This window comes from Fusarium sambucinum, chromosome I, assembly GCF_050947815.1.
Source record: "Fusarium sambucinum isolate potato_lamoka chromosome I, whole genome shotgun sequence".
NCBI classification, from domain to species: domain Eukaryota; kingdom Fungi; phylum Ascomycota; class Sordariomycetes; order Hypocreales; family Nectriaceae; genus Fusarium; species Fusarium sambucinum.
Genome location: NC_139294.1, coordinates 4,528,338 through 4,546,758, shown reverse-complemented (window position 1 = coordinate 4,546,758; position 18,421 = coordinate 4,528,338). Strand labels below are relative to the sequence as shown.

The following is an 18,421-nucleotide window of genomic DNA, read 5'->3' as shown; positions in this document are numbered from 1 at the left end:
GCAAAGCAAAGCCACCTCAGACCAACCCGAGCCTGAGCCTGAGCCTGAACCAGTCCCAGTCCCAGACCGAACCGCATGAACTGTCGGAATTGACGTCGGATTTTTGAATTTTAGCGACGACGCGCGCATTATTCAAGACTTCCTCCGTCTCCTCGTCCTTGTCCTGGGTTTCGTGACGGACTCCTGAATAGATCTTGATTCTTAATCGTTTGTTCTGTTCTGTTGTTTTTGGCATCTCCCTTCTCGCTCGCTTCGACCGCCTGTCACAAATTCGGCCTCCCAACCACCATGGCTGCTCTCGGCGAGGATCTGCTCACCACGGTCAACAAGCTGCAGGATTTGGTGTTTAACACCATCGGCAATGACTCTTTGGATCTCCCTCAGATTGTATGCTTTTTTCTTCTTCTTGCTAGACGAATTGATCGTTCTGGCCATGGCTGACCGCATATTTAGGTTGTCGTCGGTTCCCAGTCCGCGGGCAAATCTTCCGTCCTCGAAAACATCGTCGGTCGAGACTTTTTACCGCGCGGAGCCGGTATCTGCACTCGTCGGCCTTTGATCCTCCAACTCATCAACGTTACCGACGATGAAAATGCCCCCGACCCTTCAGCCGATCCTTATCGATCCCCTGGCGCTGCTCGCCGTTCTGAGTGGGCAGAGTTCCACCATATCCCCAACCGGAGATTCAACGATTTTGGCGACGTCAAGCGCGAGATTGAGAATGAGACATCCCGGGTTGCCGGTAACAACAAGGGTATTAACCGACAACCCATCAACCTCAAGATCTATTCTCCCCACGTCCTCAACTTGACCCTAGTGGATCTTCCTGGTCTAACTAAAGTGAGAATCCTTGTGTTGGCGATCTTGATGGCCTTTTGGCTTGTCTGTAATAATTCATACTGATCGTGGTTTACCTCAGGTCCCTATTGGCGATCAACCTACCGATATTGAGAAGCAGACCCGAAACCTCATCTCCGAATACATCGCCAAGCCTAACAGTATCGTCCTCGCGGTCTCTCCCGCCAACGTTGATATCGTCAACTCTGAAGCCCTCAAGCTCGCCCGTCATGTCGACCCTCTTGGCCGAAGGACCATTGGTGTTCTGACCAAGGTTGATCTTATGGACCACGGCACTAATGCTCTGGATATTCTCTCTGGTCGGGTTTACCCTCTAAAGCTTGGTTTCATCGGTGTGGTCAACCGATCGCAGCAGGATATCCAAGGCAACAAACCCATGGAGGATGCTCTCCAGGCCGAGACAGATTTCTTCAAGCACCACCCTGCCTATCGCAACATTTCTACCCGATGTGGCACTCACTACCTGGCCAAGACCCTTAACACCACTCTCATGGGCCACATCCGTGAGCGTTTGCCCGATATCAAGGCTCGGCTCAACACCCTCATGGGCCAGACGCAGCAGGAGTTGGCCAGCTATGGCGACATGCATTTCAGTGGAAAGGAGCATCGTGGCTCTCTCATCCTCCAGCAAATGACACGCTTCGCAAACTCCTTCATTTCTTCCATCGATGGTACCTCGACCGAGATATCCACAAAAGAGCTCTGTGGTGGTGCTCGTATCTACTATATCTTCAACTCCGTCTTTGGTAGCTCTCTTGACACGATCGACCCTACCTCCAACCTGTCCGCCCTCGACATCCGGACGGCGATCCGAAACTCGACTGGTCCTCGACCTAGTCTTTTTGTCCCTGAGATGGCTTTCGACCTTCTGGTTAAGCCTCAGATCAAGCTTCTTGAAATTCCCAGCCAACGTTGTGTTGAGCTTGTGTATGAGGAGCTGATCAAGATTTGCCACACCTGTGGCTCAACTGAGCTTTCACGATATCCCAGACTCCAGGCTAAGCTTATCGAGACAGTGTCAGATTTACTCCGAGAACGACTTGGCCCTGCTTCATCATATGTCGAATCACTCATTTCTATTCAGCGCGCCTACATCAATACTAACCACCCTAACTTCCTGGGCGCTGCCGCCGCCATGAGCAATGTAGTTGGTGCTAAGCAGGAACGAGAACGGAAAAGGCTGATCCAAGAGGAGCGTGAGCGTCGGGAGAAGAGGCGCCTCCAGGAGCTTGAGGTCGAGGGTGATGGCCCAGAAGGCGAGGACGGTGTCAACGGACCCTCCGAGAAGCCCGAGAAGACGAAATCGGGAAGGACCAGGCCCACAAAGCAGCCTCACCGCAGCATATCTCCAGCTGCCTCAGTTCGCGAGAACGGAACCTCAAGCCTTGCTGCCCATATGAATGCAACACACCTCAATGGTCTTCGATCAGCCTCACCTGCTCGACTTAACCAACAGGGACTCGGCGGCGCTCGAGATTCTTTCCTTAACTACTTCTTCGGCAAGGATGGCCAGACCATTGGCGGTCCTCTCCCTAGCCCTGGCGCACTCCCCAATGGACGACATATTAGCCAGAACTCGGAAACCAGTTTCCCCATTATTCGTCGCGAGAGAGAATTTGGCCGGCCATCTACAGCAACGACAATGGCTCCCGAGGACGACATGTACGATAGGACAGGGAAGAACTACGGCTTGGCCTCCCAAATGGTAAGTTCCGAGGATCTACAGGTGCCTGGTCTCCTCTTTTCACACCAAACTAACCCCCACCACCAGGGTGAATCCGCGGAGCCGGCCATGACAGAGCGCGAGGCTATGGAGACAGAACTCATCCGAGCTCTTATCTCTTCTTACTTCAACATTGTTCGCGAGTCCATTGCCGACCAGGTCCCCAAGGCTGTCATGCATCTTCTCGTCAACCACTGCAAGGATGTCGTCCAGAACCGCCTTGTCAGCGAACTCTACAAGGAAACTCTGTTTGAGGAGCTACTCTACGAGGACGACGGTGTCAAGAAGGAGCGCGAGAAGTGTGAGCGTCTGCTCCAGACCTACCGAGAGGCTGCCAAGATTATTGGCGAGGTGCTGTAAAGCCAGCAATGATTTTCTCTTGGTTTATGGTACAAGTCACATCAGTACGTGACCGTGCCGAGTTGAACCTGACAATAATGAAGAAAAAGAAGACCAATCGACAACAGTGACTCATACATGGATGGATGGATAGATTTAACGGCGAAACATAACTTGGAGAGACCGGCCAATGTCGAACATTTTTGGCAAAGGGCTTTGGCTCTTGAATCACTTTTGACTGCTCAGCAAATAGGCAGAAGAAGGGGAGAGAGAAAGGAAAGATTAAAGAGAGAAGAAAGAAAAGAGCGTTGTACTTTTGTTCTTCTTATTTCATCATTTTTTCTCTCATCTTGTACATCACCAGCTGGCATTGGAATTGCGGCCACACTCAGCTTTGTTTCTGATGATGGATGGCTCTCACGAGAAGAAGGAACACAAGAGGAGGGCTTGTATGTATGTATTGATGGATGTATGTAAAAAAAGTAAATCAAACTCGGCTCGTCTAGCAGAATGTGCACAATGTATTACTTCGTAATACTTATTAAAAACATCAAGTGCATGGATTGGTCTAGTATAGTCAGAAATCTCCATGTACCTACAACTCCCTCTCACCAGATTTTACTAGACTAGTATACATTTAATCATTCTTTTATGTTCTCTCTTTGTCGAAATGCGGTAAAGCACCAGAATTGAGTGATAGTACCATCACTGGTTTCCACGATAGACTGGTGGTTCTCTGGTATTAGATGAAGGATACCGCGGATCATAATCATCGTATGCGGGCCTCGATGCTGATGGAGGAATGGGACCGTTGCCTTGAGAACCAACCCTATAATCTGAAGGACCCTCGACATATCGCTGTGTGGGATAAACGCTTTGCTCTCTCTGAGGCGGCTGAGTCTCATAGGCATAATAAGGTCTATCATCCCGCCGGACAGGACGTCTAACAAAGTAATCACCGTTGGGGTGACGAACCTCGACAAGCTCGTATGCCCCTGTAGGGTACTCCGTAAGAGGGCGGGTGTCACGATGGTCATAGTAAGGTCGGTGAGGGGCAGTAGGTGGCTCTGGTCGATAGTGATATCCTGGCTGTGTGTATCGTGACCGGGGACTGCTCTCCTGATAGCGGAGGTGATCACCATACCATGATGAAGGGTGATCATAGCCACCAAACCCTCGCTCGTCAGGAACACTGTATCTAGGTTCTCGGGGAAGAGTGTTTCGAGCTCTGCGGCCTCGACCAATCTCGCGTCCAGACTCATCCACATACACAACTTCCTCTTCCTCCTCTTCTGCTTGATGCTTTTGGACAGGTGGAAGTTCTTCAACCTCGACGTAACCGAGTGCTGCATTAGTCCTCACACTGTCTGGAGGATGGTTTTCATGTGGCCGGTTTCCTACTGAGGCGCTCCTGTCGCGATGCTCGACCGGCTCTGTGCCCGAATAACGTTGCTCTCGTGCATCTCGGTGATCAGATGACAGTTCGTCACGCCAATGTCGAGGTTTTGCACGATGGGAAGGACGATGAACCACGAGCTCGTGTTCAATCTTGCCTCTGGCACCACGGTTTCCTCTTTCCTTCGCTGACTTGCGTAATTGTTCAAACTCTGACATTGAGTAGTCATCTGTTCTGGAAACATCAATTTTTGCGGGACCAGCAAGTCTGGGCTTGACTGCTGAAGCTTGGTGCGTCTTACGACCGTAAACTTCACTAGCTGGGCGAAGAGGCGCTATATCTTGCCCAGAGTCAACTTGTGATCGAGCGGACAAAGACGCAGTGAACAGTGGTGGTATTGCTGACTGGGGTTGAGTTGAGGAAAGGAGATGGTCAGGCTGTTGCGTGTTGTCTACCTGCGCAACAGCGTTCTGTAAACGCTCCTCCGGGGGTGGATCGTCTGTAACAAAAGCAGCAGCTTGAGGAGGGAGTTGTTTTGGCTCTTGGGTAGGAAGAGTATTCTTGGACCTTGTCTGCGAAGGCCTTGAACCATATTCGTCCACAAAAGCCCGTTCAAATACCCAGGGGATAGCCTCTTCCACCAAAGAGTATGCAGCCGTGTCCTCACGCAGTATGCCCGCTAACCCAGCCAAGCGCTCTTCTTCCGGCAGTTTAATCATGTCCGTTAGCCAGTTCATTGACGTTAGCCCTTGACTTATGGGCAGGTCTTCGTGTACTGCCTTGAAATGGCTGGCCAGCTTGGGCAGATGAAAGACGTCACTGTCGCATGCTCTACATGCGACTCCGTTGAGGGATCGAAACGTGCGCAGCTTTCTACTTTTCGCTATGGCATCGATGAACATACCCAATGACAATGGCTCATGATGCGTATCTCTGAAAGTTTTGGCAGCATGGTGGATCACCGAAAGGGCCCTAACTGGGGGAGGTATCTTTTTGTTCTGGCCGACCGTAGACCATGCAGATTGAATAGATCTGGTAATGGTATCAGGTTGGGTTTGCTGAGGCATGCCGGTTGATGTGACACCGTTGATGTCGTTGCGACTAGGATATGGTTCATAATCAACGTGACCAGAGACTGGAGGCACAGGCATAGCGTAGTCGTTCGGATAGTTATGGGAGCCGTGGGGCATTCCTAGAGGGAACCGTAGAGGATTTGAGCCATATGCCGCAGTGTTATTGTAAGGCTGACCTACATATGGCCCACTGTACGCATGGGCTCCGGCTTGACCGTATGGAGTCACGGAGGGCATCGCCATATGAGGTTCAGCATGGTAAGGTGGCATAGGTGGTGCTTCTGAACCATAGACAGGAGGTAGATATCCTGTCGGAGGACCCGATTGAAAGTCCGGGTAGGCTTGTTGAAGCGGAACGTCTTTAGACTGCTGAGAGTTGGACGGACCTTTCTCATAATAGGCCTTTTCTTTCATTCGAGGGTCAGGACAGAAGGGTGGCACCTCTGGCCATTCTGCTCTCCAATGCACTACGACATTGCCCAGACTAAGAGCAGTCGTATGCTTTGCTGCATAGTGTTGAAGTACGCCTTCGAACCCGAAGAACTTGAGCGTTCCGGTCCCACCAGGGCAGCCATTGCAAAGAAACAACTCCTTACGCAGCGGCTCGGTATGAGGCTTGACCTTGACGTCAAAAACCCACTTCATATTTTCCAAAGTTAATCTTTGAGTCCAGGGCCCTTCTGGAGGCTCATCGATTGGCCTTTTTCCAGCAGCAACTAAAGCGGCCCTACCTTTTGCAACCTCGGCGTAAAATCGTTTCCGAACATGGAGCAAGGTGTCTACAGCAAATTGAGGGCAGATCTTCTTCTTGATCTTAGCACCATTGTTCCAACTCTCGATGATCTCGTCCGCATATTCCGATATGCGAGCTCGAACAGGACCTTGGGTTTCATCCCATTCCTCATCGGTAACATCCCTTGGTTCCCTAGCAGGTTTCTTCTCGATTTCCTTCTTGCCGGGTCCCCCATGAGGGACCTGGGTGTTTGTGCTAGTCTGTTTTACCCGCTGCTCAGCTTTCTCTCTTTGGGCAAGAAGGCGGGGTTTTAATAGTTCCCAAGCACCATCATCGAGTGGTGTGATGAGCTGGAGAGCTGCCTGAAAGGATGGAATATGGGCTAGGACATCTGCAGTCAGTGGAGGGTCAAGAAGCATGGCCCGACGTTCGATATCAGCTCGCCTTTGGGCCTTGAGCCGAGCGGCCTCTTCTTTGGTTCGCTTTTGTTGCGCTGGAGCCTGTGGTATTTGGACATTTGCTTCCAGTGGTAACAAAGAAGCATGCCGCTCGGCCTTGTTGGATGTTTGCGATTGTTGCATGTCGGTCTTCTGGGTGGCACTTAACAAAGGCTTATCAGGAAGAGAGGTGGCAGGGAAAGATGTAGTAGGAGCTGAGACATCAGGCTTGGCTGCAACATGTTCTACTCGTAGATGAGCAATTCCACCGGCGCCAACCCACTTCTCCCAGCGAGAGGCGTCCACCAAAACCTGCTTCCCGCGAATTTCCAAACCCTTGATCCACTCTTCAGCGGCAGCAGAACCCAGTGCCTTGACGCTTGTGAACTCTGCCTTGACTTGTTCAACATGATCTGCCCAGAATAATTTAGTCACCTGGGTGTCAGGAGGGAGTGTTCCCATCTGCATGGCACGGGGAGGTATGACATGCATATCTGCGTCCACCAGAATAGGAGGAAGAGCAGGAAGAAGAAAGGAAGGGAAGGTTGGAGAAAGTAAGAGATCAATTTCCTGTACCACACGTCAGATAAACACCTGACCGAAGAGAGTCATAACACCTACTCTGGTCCCATTCTTCTTCAGACAGTTGCCGCAAGTGAAGATAGAAAAAGGAAAAATGGGACAAACATCAGTTGGGCCAGGACCACTACGCCATGCTTCGTTCTTTGAAGATCGGGGGTTCTTCTGACCCTTGGTACCGCACAACTGACAAGATGTAGAGCAGACAAGATGCCACATTTGTAGCTCGGACTTCCCTTTTAGAGGAGCAGGCATGCGGGGCCAGAAAAGCCTCCTTGAAGCTTGCCATACGGCATCAGGCTTCAGGGGCGGAAGGGTTGATGGCACATTACTGGATCGCTGGGTGGAACCAGCAACAGAAGGGCTAAGAAAAACATGAAAAAGTTTGTTGACAATCAACAAACGACCCAGGTCCTTGGGCGGTACAAGAGTGAAGATATGCTGCCATATCTCTCCTGGAAGCTGCTTGGCTCGGTTCACCGCCAGCTCGTGGGACTCTCTGGAAACAGCAGGATCAGCTCCAGCTCCCCCAAGCCTCACTTTCTTGGGTTGCTGAGCATCCGTAGAATCCAACGACTGGCGCCGTTTCTTTGAAGGTTGGGAGATGTTGTCGAGTAAAGCCGCTGCAGGATCATAGCTAGATGCTTCTGAGGGCTCATAATCGGGTTCATCAGTCATCTGCACGTCGTCCTTTCGTGACATATTGGTTGTCGATGCTGCCTGAGTCGGAGTTAAGCCAGGGGGTCTTGCCCCTTGATCTTTGATGGAAGACATTCTTCACCAAATGCGCTACAGAAAAGCGACAGGATGTATGGTAAGGGAAGACTTGGAGACGCAAGAAATAAATTGACTTGATAAACATCAAGCCTGGGACATAGGAGAGTAAACACTTGTCTGCGCGTAGGGAGTACGGGGCAACGTAGAAATCCTGCGTTGCAGTGCAACAAAAAGCAGCAATGAATTAAATGCTCGTATATCTTTTCCTTTTGTATATACAAACCGGAGCTTGTTCGTATATCGGGAAGCGCGAAATGTTTTCGCGACGTGGTCTGATGTTTTAAAGACCAGGTGAATGAAGAAGGTAACTTGTCCGATGACAAGAGTAATGGATGAGATGAATGAATGAATGAATGGGTCATTATTATCTAGACTAGAGGTAACTAAAAAGTCGGGTGGGTTATCGATAACAATTTCGGGACGGGTCCACCTTGTATCGGCATCACGTCAGGCTCCGGACTTAGTACTAGTTGTTGTAGGTGAGAATGCAAATATCACTTTATTGGAGATAATAATATAGACTTTCGTGTCCAATACTTCAAAATAGAGTAGAGCTTCTTAGTCCTGCGTTTAGCATTTGTCCCACTTATCGTATCGTACTACAAGGTGCTGACACCTCCTTATCTTACAGGATTGGTCCCTCTCTTGATCATCATTGCATATTGGCATCTACTCCATTTGTTCCTCCTCCTCCTCCTCCTCCTCCTCCTATTCCCTGTCCTTGTGAATTGCTCCCGCTACGCCCACCCATTGACGAGGTCTGTTCAGGAGACGATTGATCCCCCCCAGAGCCATATATCTGGAAACTTTGATCTGCTCCCCAGTTGGCCATTTGCGTGTAATTCTCGAAGGCATTCTATCTTGAAGTTAGAACATCTTTCTAGTTGTACAAAGAGGACAGCTTACCCAGTCAAAGTTGGCGGCCATGTCCATCCCAGCATTATTGCTGGCCCCCAGATTGCCAAACATGGATGAGAAAGGAGAAGCTGGGCCTGCCCCTGCGAAGCCATCTGTCTGAAAGTCTATACCTTCGGGACCGGGCATGCCGAAATCCATACCCATAAATGCCGCTGGATTAGGCGTCGAGAATGGGTTGGCTGTCGCGTTGAACTCTGGGAGGCTGTTGGGTGAAACAAAACCGGGAGCCATAGGCGGTGATATGTCAGCTCCAAGACCTAGCATCAAGCCGGGCATTGGAGATGGCACGCCTGGCACATCTTCGTTGCTCGAGGTAGGATCTTTGATTTTGTCCAGCATAATATCGATAACTTTGGCTGCCTTGAACGCTTCCATAGACGTGTCGGCGAGCGTGTTCCAAATCTTTCTCGCGGTTTCCAGACTACCAATCATCTTTGATCGTTGGTCGTCGTTCCACATTGCAGCGCCCTCGTCGTCTTGACGAACCGAGGACTGCGCGGCTATGTTGTCAAAGTGTAGATCAAGAATAACCAGCATGGCAGGCAGAGTAAAGTCCTTGGTAGCAATGGATTTGACGAACCAACCCACTGACCGTAACCTTCCATTAGACTGCGACTCCCGGTGTAGAACCGCGAGGTGGTCAAGGGCTGTCAACGACGCCTCGATTGCGGCCCTTCGAGAGTGCGCGTATCTTGGGCTTTGCCTTGCCCTAGGAAGATACTTACGGTGTAATAGACAGAGAATCTTTTGGTAGAGGATATCAACGTTAAACCTGGCGATGATTAATGTCACTGGGTCATGAGACCCTTCCAGCGTTGTCAACTTTAAGTGTGGAGGCAACTCTTGCATGATTTGACGCAGTTTGGCATCAAAACGGATAACCTCATCATAAGGCACATGCTTGCCCACTTGACCCGTCGATTGGAGGATATTCCCAAGCTCGTTACACAGTCTCGATTTGGCAATCATGTACGCGATTGGAGTGGCTACCGTGGATGGCCGGGAAGGCGGCAATTCCTTGATGTCGGGATAAAACTCGTCGTCAAAGATGTTGTTGGGTAGTTGAGTATCGCAATCATTCTCATAGATCATGCTGGGTAAAGACACTTGGTGGGAGAAGATGACATCGGACATTCTCACAAGAGCCCACGTTCGCCGTCTCATTTCCTGGAATGGTCAGTGAGTAAATCATCCCACTGTATCTGCGTGCCCAAGCGGAGAAAACCTACAGCTTGAAATGGTGTAATTGTCGGGAACCACTTGGCGTCTCGATGATAGCCCATTCGAAAGGCGATTCGAACAATCAAGGAGACAATCAACCAGAGACCCAAGTCGGCATCCCATCTGGACGAATACTCCCCGAATACATAGAGAATCATGGTCTCAACTGTATACTCGTTGGGCTTTGTATAATCTGATTTGACGAGACACTGTACTGTTCGCAACCGATATTCGTTTGCCAGTTCCAGGGTTCGGCCTCGCCATTCGGGAGGTTCATCGCCTACCTTGTGATAACTCAACATTGCTAGGCAAAGAACTGAGTAAAGCATGCCAAGCCACATGATGGGCGTCTTGTTAGGATCTTGCCAGTGATCTTTCAACTGCTGTTGGAAGGTTGGTCCGTGGATGATGTTAACGGCATTATCCATAGAGTTAAAATACCGACTGCAGAGCGTCAGGACAGCTGATTTGGGTGGGAGTTCTGCTCGTATTTCGATTTCAGAGGCTGGTGTGGCCCCTAGTAGCAGCGTAGGTCCTTCTCGCGCAGCCTGGGGCTTGGATGACTTGACTCGTTCGTAACTCGACTCCAACTCCTTTTTGTGGGAAGTAAAGTAATTTTTTACTTCGGAGATGTCGGCAAGGATGGTGTGCCAATGCTCCTGGCCAACGTATAATGATTTCCCCTTGTCTGTATCGACCTTGAGGAAACCCAAAGAAGTGGCCAGCCCGTCCTCCTCGTCGCTGTTCTCCTCCTCGTCATACGTCATTGCATTTTCATCTTCTCTCTCGACCTTTGCGGAAGATCCGCTGTCCGTGGCGGAACGTGTTGCCGCTCCAGCAGCTGCGGCGGACGCAGCATCTATGTTAGCACCTCCGTGCATGAGGGATAAGACTAGGCCTTCTAAACGGTCAATACGATTCTGCATGTCATCAGGACTTGAGTCTCCTTGACTTTGATTCTTCTTGCGAGAGACTGGTGTAGCGTAAGAGCATGAGCTTGTGTTCATGCCCTCACGCTTCGTACAGTTGCTGCAAGGATGACTTCTGTCACATTTTCTACTGTGTGTTAGTGATAAGAATCTCGTAGGAGGCTTGTTTAGCTCACAATCTGCCAGTACGGTTAGTAGAGAATACAAGCATACGTAGGTATCGTAGGATCGAGATGAACGTACTTGCGTGTCCTACAAGGATAACAGCTGAGAGGGACACGGTTCCTCTTCCTCACAACGCGAAACTGCTCCTCGGGAGAGCGGCCTCCTTGAGATGAGTTGGTCGAAGGGGGTGTTGGGGTCATTCTGGACAAGGGGAAACGAGACGATATATCTCGACAGATGAGGTGGGGGATCTGGTCTCGTGTGTGAGAAACAAGAGATCTGAGGCAAGACTTGTTCAGGTCGAGGGAGCACCAGCACCAATATATCGAGGCTCAAGCGGTTGATTGCACGAGAGAGACTAGGCTATTATGAATGGCTGGATAACAGGACACTGCCGCAACTACGGCAACCCAGTCAGGGAAAACTGTCGTCGTCTGACCAGAACAGACCGGACCGGGACTTGCGGCTCCAAGATTCAGTCAAACACCAGGATGGGCCAATGTTGATGGCTAAACAGAAAGTCCAGTCCAATGCAACTGGAGCCGTTTCGCACCAATTAAGCTCCTATGGTAGGGACCTGGAGGTGGCGTTGGTCAAGTCAAGTCCGACACGTCCGCGTCGCCTTAGAGCTACAGAGGAAGGCAAAGAGTAGGTAGGTACACGCAGGATGAAATAGCACGGTATGGGCCAGCCTTCTTCCCCAGTGCAGTACAGTACAAGACAGTGATAGCTTAGATAGGACGGCGACAATCCGTGTAGAGTTTGGGGGCTAAGGGAACTCCAAAGTTGTGGTGCTGTCAGCTCTTTTTTTTTGTCGATGCTGAGCGAGACGGGAATCGCTGTATGCGACTGCGACTGCGGGTAGCGAAAAAAGCGCGGGTCTCTCTATTGGGGGGAAGAGCGAGAGGCGAAAAATACAGAGAGAAGCGAGAGGCTGTAGTAAGGCAAAATGGCGGGATGTTTTGGGGTCAGGGTTCTTCAGTCCATAGGTACTAAGGCAGGTAATGGACGTAAGCTCAGTCAGCAGAGAGCAGATGACGAGGGAAGGATGGCGATTCCCAACCACAGGAACAGGAGAAGCCAAAGTGTTGACAATAAAGGTGTAGTGCAGTAATGCAGAGGAGTTCGGGGTCTCCGAATGCCTTAATTCTATTATAGAGGAAAAAGAGAAGATCTTTGCGTCAAAAGGTGAAAGAAAATGGGCTAGCTAGGTAGCAACTACTAACTGAACGAACCCAAGTCTGAATTTGTGGTCTGAATGTCAGCATCAGCCTTATTAACCCGTATACAGGATCAGGGGAGCTAGCTAGAGCACTGCACTGATGCCCCTACCTAAGTATGGACCTGTTGTAATAATTAGGCACCGCAGTTGGTTCAAGGTATGCGTACTCCTCACCAACATGCATTGGGATTAGACGATATACCTGCTAATCATGGTGGGGCTGATGTTATAGAGAGATGAGGAAACTTATGTTTTTCGCTCCTTTCCCTTTCCCCAACATGGATAGATCCAAGAGCTCAAAACTCGTCTCTATATATCCTACAGTAAGTGACTTGTTATTCAAATAGCTTCTATTCTCAGTGCTGGAATGGGTATAGCAACCGATGGCGTCAGACATTTGCAGTCTCGTCATTCAACGGGCGTAAAACAATGAGTTCCTCTAAAAAAGGAACCACAATGGGCTGCTACAAGAGCCGAAAATCCTCAGCAAGGTAGGTAATCTTTGGTGCTACCTCTACGGCTCTAGCCTGTTGGCCTGTGACTCATTCTTCTTCTCGTTCATCCTATGGATATTTCGGACTTCGGAGCTGAAGCTTGATTATCACCGATATTTGTCATATTCAGTCACTCCACCCTTTTTTACTTTATGAATTAGGTCGCTCTAGAATAGCTATCTGTCCAATAATATTCGTCTCTATATCTTCTCTGGTTTGTCGATCATTAGGTTACCAACAATCCAGTCCTTAGGTTTCATGACAATATTGGAGTGCACAAGCGTTAACTTACATGCGAGACTACAGCACATCGGAAACCAACGACGTGAGCAAGAAGGGCGCGATTGATATGCGGTAGACTCTTATATTGCTCGCCTTCTCTGCATTTGTTACTTGTCTTGTCTTCCAATATCTCTGATACCTATTCCATGCAACCTGCTATTCGCAAACGCAGATATTCGTAAGGTTTAAGGGCCATGATTCGGATCTCTCGTCGAGAGCCGTTACTTCCATAAGGGGATATATTCAAACCCCATCGCTCTGTTTGAACAACCATGGTCTTCTTGAACAATCCTCGTCCACCAACACCCAACCCTCCCCAGAACTTCAAATCTTCTCATGGTTATACCATAAACCGTCCTCCGGTCCATCGCCTTCAGATTTGGATGCTCGACGTCGCGCCGCTGAACGTCGCTACTTGAAGGGCCAAAGTCTACTAATAGCTAAAGCAGTACGGCATTCAACAACAACCGACTGCAGGGCCATATTCACGCATGCAAACAAAACGTGCATCATCAATCTCATTGCAATGCATATATTCCGTTTCAAGGCGCTGCAGGAGCGCTCACGCTGTACTTGGTAAGAAATTCGGCATCGTTGCCCATCTCCTCTTTGACCTGTTGATTTGTCAGCATGAGGTTAAAGGCCTTACATCAGGCAAAACTTACAATATCCAAGCCGCCAACAAGCTCACCATCGATCCAAAGTTGGGGGTATGTTGGCCAATCCGCAAACTCCTTGAGTCCCTGTCGGACCTCGTCGTCGGCAAGAATGTTGAAGAATCCATACTTGACTGAGTTGTCTCGTAGTAAACCAACCAGCTGCCTAGAGAAACCGCACTGAGGTGAGCTGGGCGTGCCCTTCATGAAGAGCATGACAGGTGCGGCCTTGACAAGGTCTCCGAGACGCTTGAAAAGCTCCTCTTTCTTCTTCTCGGGGTCCTGCTCCTCCTCGACGACAGCATCGTTCGCACCAACACCATTAGGGCCGCTTGCTGCGGCGTTTTCACCCGACTGCTTTGCCTGTGTTTCGATCGCCGTGCGCACCTTGACAGCACTACTGCCACTGACTGTCTCTACAACCTGACCATTCCTCAAAAGAACGAGGAAGGGAACGGCAGTAACATCGTAGGTCTCGCTCAGGTCGCTCAGCTCCTCTGCGTTGATAGACACCCACTTAGTGGTAGGAGGCTGAGTGTCTGGGTATTCGGAAGCGAGTGTCGACAGGACGGTAGCCATTTGCGCGCATGGCGCAGCCCAAGGAGCGTGGAACGATACGACGACGAGGGTCGTGGGGGGAACAGAGCCGAGCAGCTGCTCCCACTCGGGGATGCTGGTGATTTCTGTGATGGCCGGCATTTCTGGTGATTATTGAATGGAGCTGCCAGGGTTTCGATCTGATAAGGAAGAAGAGGAGAAAAGAGAGATAGAAACAGTAGTTCTGAGGTTGGTATAGTCTAAGGTTGGTAGAAATTGGCGTAGATCCGCGCGCGACTGGGGGGCGAAGTTCGTCTCTCTCAAAGTTTGGCGGGGTATTGTAATATTGGTAGAAGAGGGAGGGGCAACAATTGGTGCAAATGGAAAATTGGCCAATGTTGCGTCATTTCGTTTGGCTTCCATTCAATTTTCTATCGCTCGCTGTCGGTCGGCTCGGCGTGGACAGCGACGGCAGTACTCCGCTGCCGGAGGTTGGATAGATGCATCCGACTCAATAAGCGAATTCGCATCTGTCATGCTGACATCTAATCTTTCATTGGGAGTTCACATCGCTATAACCAGATTGGAAATTCTACCTACCTACTACTTACTAACCTTAGTACTAATAAGGTACTATTTGCTAAGGTACCTCCTAAACTCCAGCATTGGATCAGACATGTGGAGGGGAACACGCAGTGCAGTATCCGTACCTACCTAACTAGAGATAGAGTACAGCTCATACCTACAGCATGAACAGCACAGCTCAACCCCGCTCAATCCACCATAGACCAGCTAGATCCTAGACCGCCCCAAAGTTGGGCATCTCCAAGCTTTCTAGACTACTAAGGTGCCGGGCCTGAGTGCACACGAAAGCTACCTACCTGCGGGCATCAGCCACACACTCCAAGTAACCCACTGTTGTACCCAAACTTCCCACCGTCTTCTGGCTTACTTTCAGCTTCCAATTCCCTACCTAGTACCTATTCTCGACTTCTGTTTCTTCTGAACCCTGAAAGACGAGGCGAGACCACCCACCGTACAGCAATTCCTTTACCTCAATTAGGTGACGCTGGGCGATACCAAGCTATTTAGGCCTAAACCCATCTCCGGCTACGCCTCCGGAACTTATATCTTGTGGAGCTGCCACCGCTACAATAGCAACGGTGTCAACGTCACCCCCCAACCCCCGTCATCAAACCTGACCTTCGTCAGCTTCGTCTCTCCTTCTCCTTCTTTCCCCATTCCTTTCTTGACTTTGAATTGCCATCTCCCAAAGCTCCCTCAAGATGGCGTCCCTCAATCTCTCCATAAACGGCCCGTCCATCAAGAGCAGCTACAATGGCGTCGTCAACGGTCCCCCGCCATCCTCCGACTCTCCCACCTATGCTCATTGGGCACTCTTCTCAGTCCAGGCCCCTCTTATGAGTGCCTTCCAAGACAGCGGTGCCAAGGAAAGCATTCTTAAGGTCCAAAGCACAGGTGGTATGGAAAACATGACAGTATCTCTTGGAACGACCGCATGCTAACAAGCACAACAGATGGCGAGCTTGCAGACCTAATCGAGGACTTCAGCGAAGGCCGAATCCAATTCGCTTTCGCCAGAGTCAAGGACCCTAACAGCGGCCTCCCCAAGAGCATACTGATCGCATGGTGCGGAGAGGGTGTTCCCGAACGAACCAAGGGCTACTTCACCAGCCATCTCGCCGCAGTTTCAAAGGTCCTCCACGGATACCACGTTCAGATCACCGCTCGTTCCGACAGAGATCTTGAGGTTGACTCCATCATGCAAAAGGTGGCCGATGCTTCAGGCGCTAAGTACTCAGCCGGTAGTTCTGACGTCCCTCGTTCCAGCGCTCCTCCCCCCGTCAAGACAAAGCCTGTCTTCACCCCCACCACATCCAGCCGAGCCAACCCTATTGTCGCTGCTCGATCCAAGAAGGACGAGAATGTGGACGAGGATGGCTGGGGTGCTGACGCTCCTCCCGTCACAAGGACTAAGATTGAAAAAGTCGAGTCCGCTTACAAGCCCACAAAGGTCAATATTGCCGATCTCAACAAGCAACCGACCGCGACTACTAGTGGGGGTGCCCCTATCAACCGAGATGAGACACCTGGCGATGTGGTTAAGGGCGGCTACCAACCCGTTGGCAAGGTCGATATCGCCGCTCTTCGCGCTCAGGCTCAGAAGGACAAAGACGACAGACCGACTCCTGTGAAGGGTTCTTACGAGCCTGTTGGAAAGGTCGACATTGCGGCAATCCGCGCACAGGCAAAGAAGCCCGCCGCTTCCGAAGAGCCCGAGGAAGGCGAGCCACGAGCCGTTTCCCAGCGCATGGCTGCCTTCTCGCAGCCGTCCCAATCTGAGCGCATGTCATCGCTCCCAAAACCCAAGGTTGCCAACAAATTTGGAGCTGCCGCAAGCTTTTCAGGTACCAAGGCTCCCGCACCCGGTGGCCTGGGCTTTGGAGCTCCTGCTCCTGAGAAATCTGCCCCTGTTGGTGCTGCGAGCCGCACGTTTGCTGACCAAGGTGGAAAGACCCCAGCCCAGCTCTGGGCTGAGCGAAAGGCTAGGGAAAGGGGAGAATCTGTCAGTAGCAATAACGCTCCGGCTCCGGCTGAAAGTGCTTCTCCCGTCCAGCCCCAGAAGAGCGGAAACGAGTGGAAGAGTGGATACGCTGGTAAGAGCTGGGCTCCTGTTCAGACTGGAGATTATGGAAGGGGTGTTCCTGGACAGATAAGTCAAGAGAACACGGGTGAACAGGCGGAGACGCCAGCATCGCCATCGGGGGTTTCTGCTCTGCGAGACAGATTCAAGGACACTATGCCTATCAGTGCTGGAGCTCCTCCTCCTCCTTCAGCCCGTCCTGCACAGGACGACGATTCACCACCGCCACCAGTTCCTGGTGATTCCCGGCCTTCTGGAGGCTTTGCTCTCCCTGGTCTGCCCAATCGACCCATGCCCAAAGACGAGCAGTCAGATGACGAGCGGGAGGACCCCTCAGCTTATGAGACAGCAGCAGAACGGGGACGATCTCCTTCACCCCCTCGCATTGCTGTACCTGTCAGCCGTGGACCCGAGCCTGACGTTGGCACCCCTCCCGAGCAGCGTGCTCCTCCTCCACTGCCCCCTAGCCAAATCGATGTGCCCAAGGAGTCAGAACTTGCTGATGACAAGGAGGTTTCCACGACCGCCCGCTTCGCTGGTGGTGCGGCTGCGGGTGTTGCTGTAGGAGCTGCTGCCGGCGTTGGAGTCGCTGCCGCCGCTGGTGCTTTCGATCGTGAGCCTAGCCCAGAGCCCCAGCATGAGCCCGAGCCCGAGCCTGAACGCGCTCCTTCACCTGCTCCTCAACCAGCTCAAGAGACTCAGGGCGGTTACCGTGCTGTGATTCAGTACGACTACGAGAAGGCCGAGGACAACGAGATCGAACTGGTCGAGGGTGACATTGTCACCAACATTGAGATGGTGGATGAGGATTGGTGGATGGGTACCAACTCCCGAGGCGAGAGCGGTCTCTTCCCTAGCAACTACGTCGAGTTGATCGGAGACGACGAGCCTGAGCAACCGGCTTCCGCTGCGGCACCACCTCCTCCCCCTGTCCCTGCGGCCGAGCCCGAACCCGAGCCTCAGTCTCAGGCTCCCGCCGCCGCTCAGGCAGATGCCGGTCACACGGCTGTTGCCCTTTACGATTATGAGGCTGCGGAAGATAACGGTAAGAATAAATGCCCAACATTGGTCATGAAATATCGCTAACCATGGCTTGTAGAACTAAGCTTCCCTGAAGACGCCACAGTTACCAACCTTGAGTTCCCTGACGAGGATTGGTGGTTTGGTCAATATAACGGCCACACTGGTCTGTTCCCGGCCAACTACGTCCAGCTTAACCAGTAAATCTGGGACTCTTTTTTTATAGCAATAGTTGAGCGCATTGATTGGGTTCAACTTACAAAACTTGACAGTAGATACGCCTTGACGCAATCAGCTCGCGTACAGATTCAAACAGATGATTCATTGTTCTATATCCATATAAATTGGATTTTCATCAAAATCTCGATTGCGTTTACAGTATTTGTGATTTATTTGC

The 18,421-nt window shown here is 51.0% G+C and overlaps 5 protein-coding genes across 5 annotated transcripts; 2 read left to right on the top strand and 3 right to left on the bottom strand.

The window, feature by feature from the left end:
* Positions 1-288: 288 nt before the first annotated feature.
* Positions 289-2,941, top strand: FSST1_004181 (dynamin-related GTPase DNM1; the record flags this gene model as incomplete). The annotated part of the gene is made up of 3 exons (XM_083230333.1): positions 289-387; positions 454-840; positions 920-2,941. The coding sequence occupies 3 exons, from the start codon at positions 289-291 to the stop codon at positions 2,939-2,941; spliced, it is 2,508 nt and encodes an 835-aa protein (XP_083087611.1).
* A 684-nt stretch (positions 2,942-3,625) lies between these two features.
* Positions 3,626-7,912, bottom strand: FSST1_004180 (uncharacterized protein; the record flags this gene model as incomplete). The annotated part of the gene is made up of 2 exons (XM_083230331.1): positions 3,626-7,129; positions 7,181-7,912. The coding sequence occupies 2 exons, from the start codon at positions 7,910-7,912 to the stop codon at positions 3,626-3,628; spliced, it is 4,236 nt and encodes a 1,411-aa protein (XP_083087610.1).
* A 655-nt stretch (positions 7,913-8,567) lies between these two features.
* Positions 8,568-11,348, bottom strand: FSST1_004179 (transcription factor domain-containing protein; the record flags this gene model as incomplete). Its single annotated transcript, XM_083230330.1, has 4 exons — positions 8,568-8,771; positions 8,822-10,000; positions 10,063-11,110; positions 11,227-11,348. The coding sequence occupies 4 exons, from the start codon at positions 11,346-11,348 to the stop codon at positions 8,568-8,570; spliced, it is 2,553 nt and encodes an 850-aa protein (XP_083087609.1).
* A 2,340-nt stretch (positions 11,349-13,688) lies between these two features.
* On the bottom strand, positions 13,689-14,501 carry FSST1_004178 (thioredoxin-like protein; the record flags this gene model as incomplete). Its single annotated transcript, XM_083230329.1, has 2 exons — positions 13,689-13,760; positions 13,812-14,501. 2 exons carry the CDS (start codon positions 14,499-14,501, stop codon positions 13,689-13,691), a joined length of 762 nt encoding a protein of 253 aa, XP_083087608.1.
* Positions 14,502-15,625: 1,124 nt separating this feature from the next.
* On the top strand, positions 15,626-18,228 carry FSST1_004177 (drebrin-like protein; the record flags this gene model as incomplete). Its single annotated transcript, XM_083230328.1, has 3 exons — positions 15,626-15,821; positions 15,878-18,049; positions 18,104-18,228. The coding sequence occupies 3 exons, from the start codon at positions 15,626-15,628 to the stop codon at positions 18,226-18,228; spliced, it is 2,493 nt and encodes an 830-aa protein (XP_083087607.1).
* Positions 18,229-18,421: the final 193 nt, after the last annotated feature.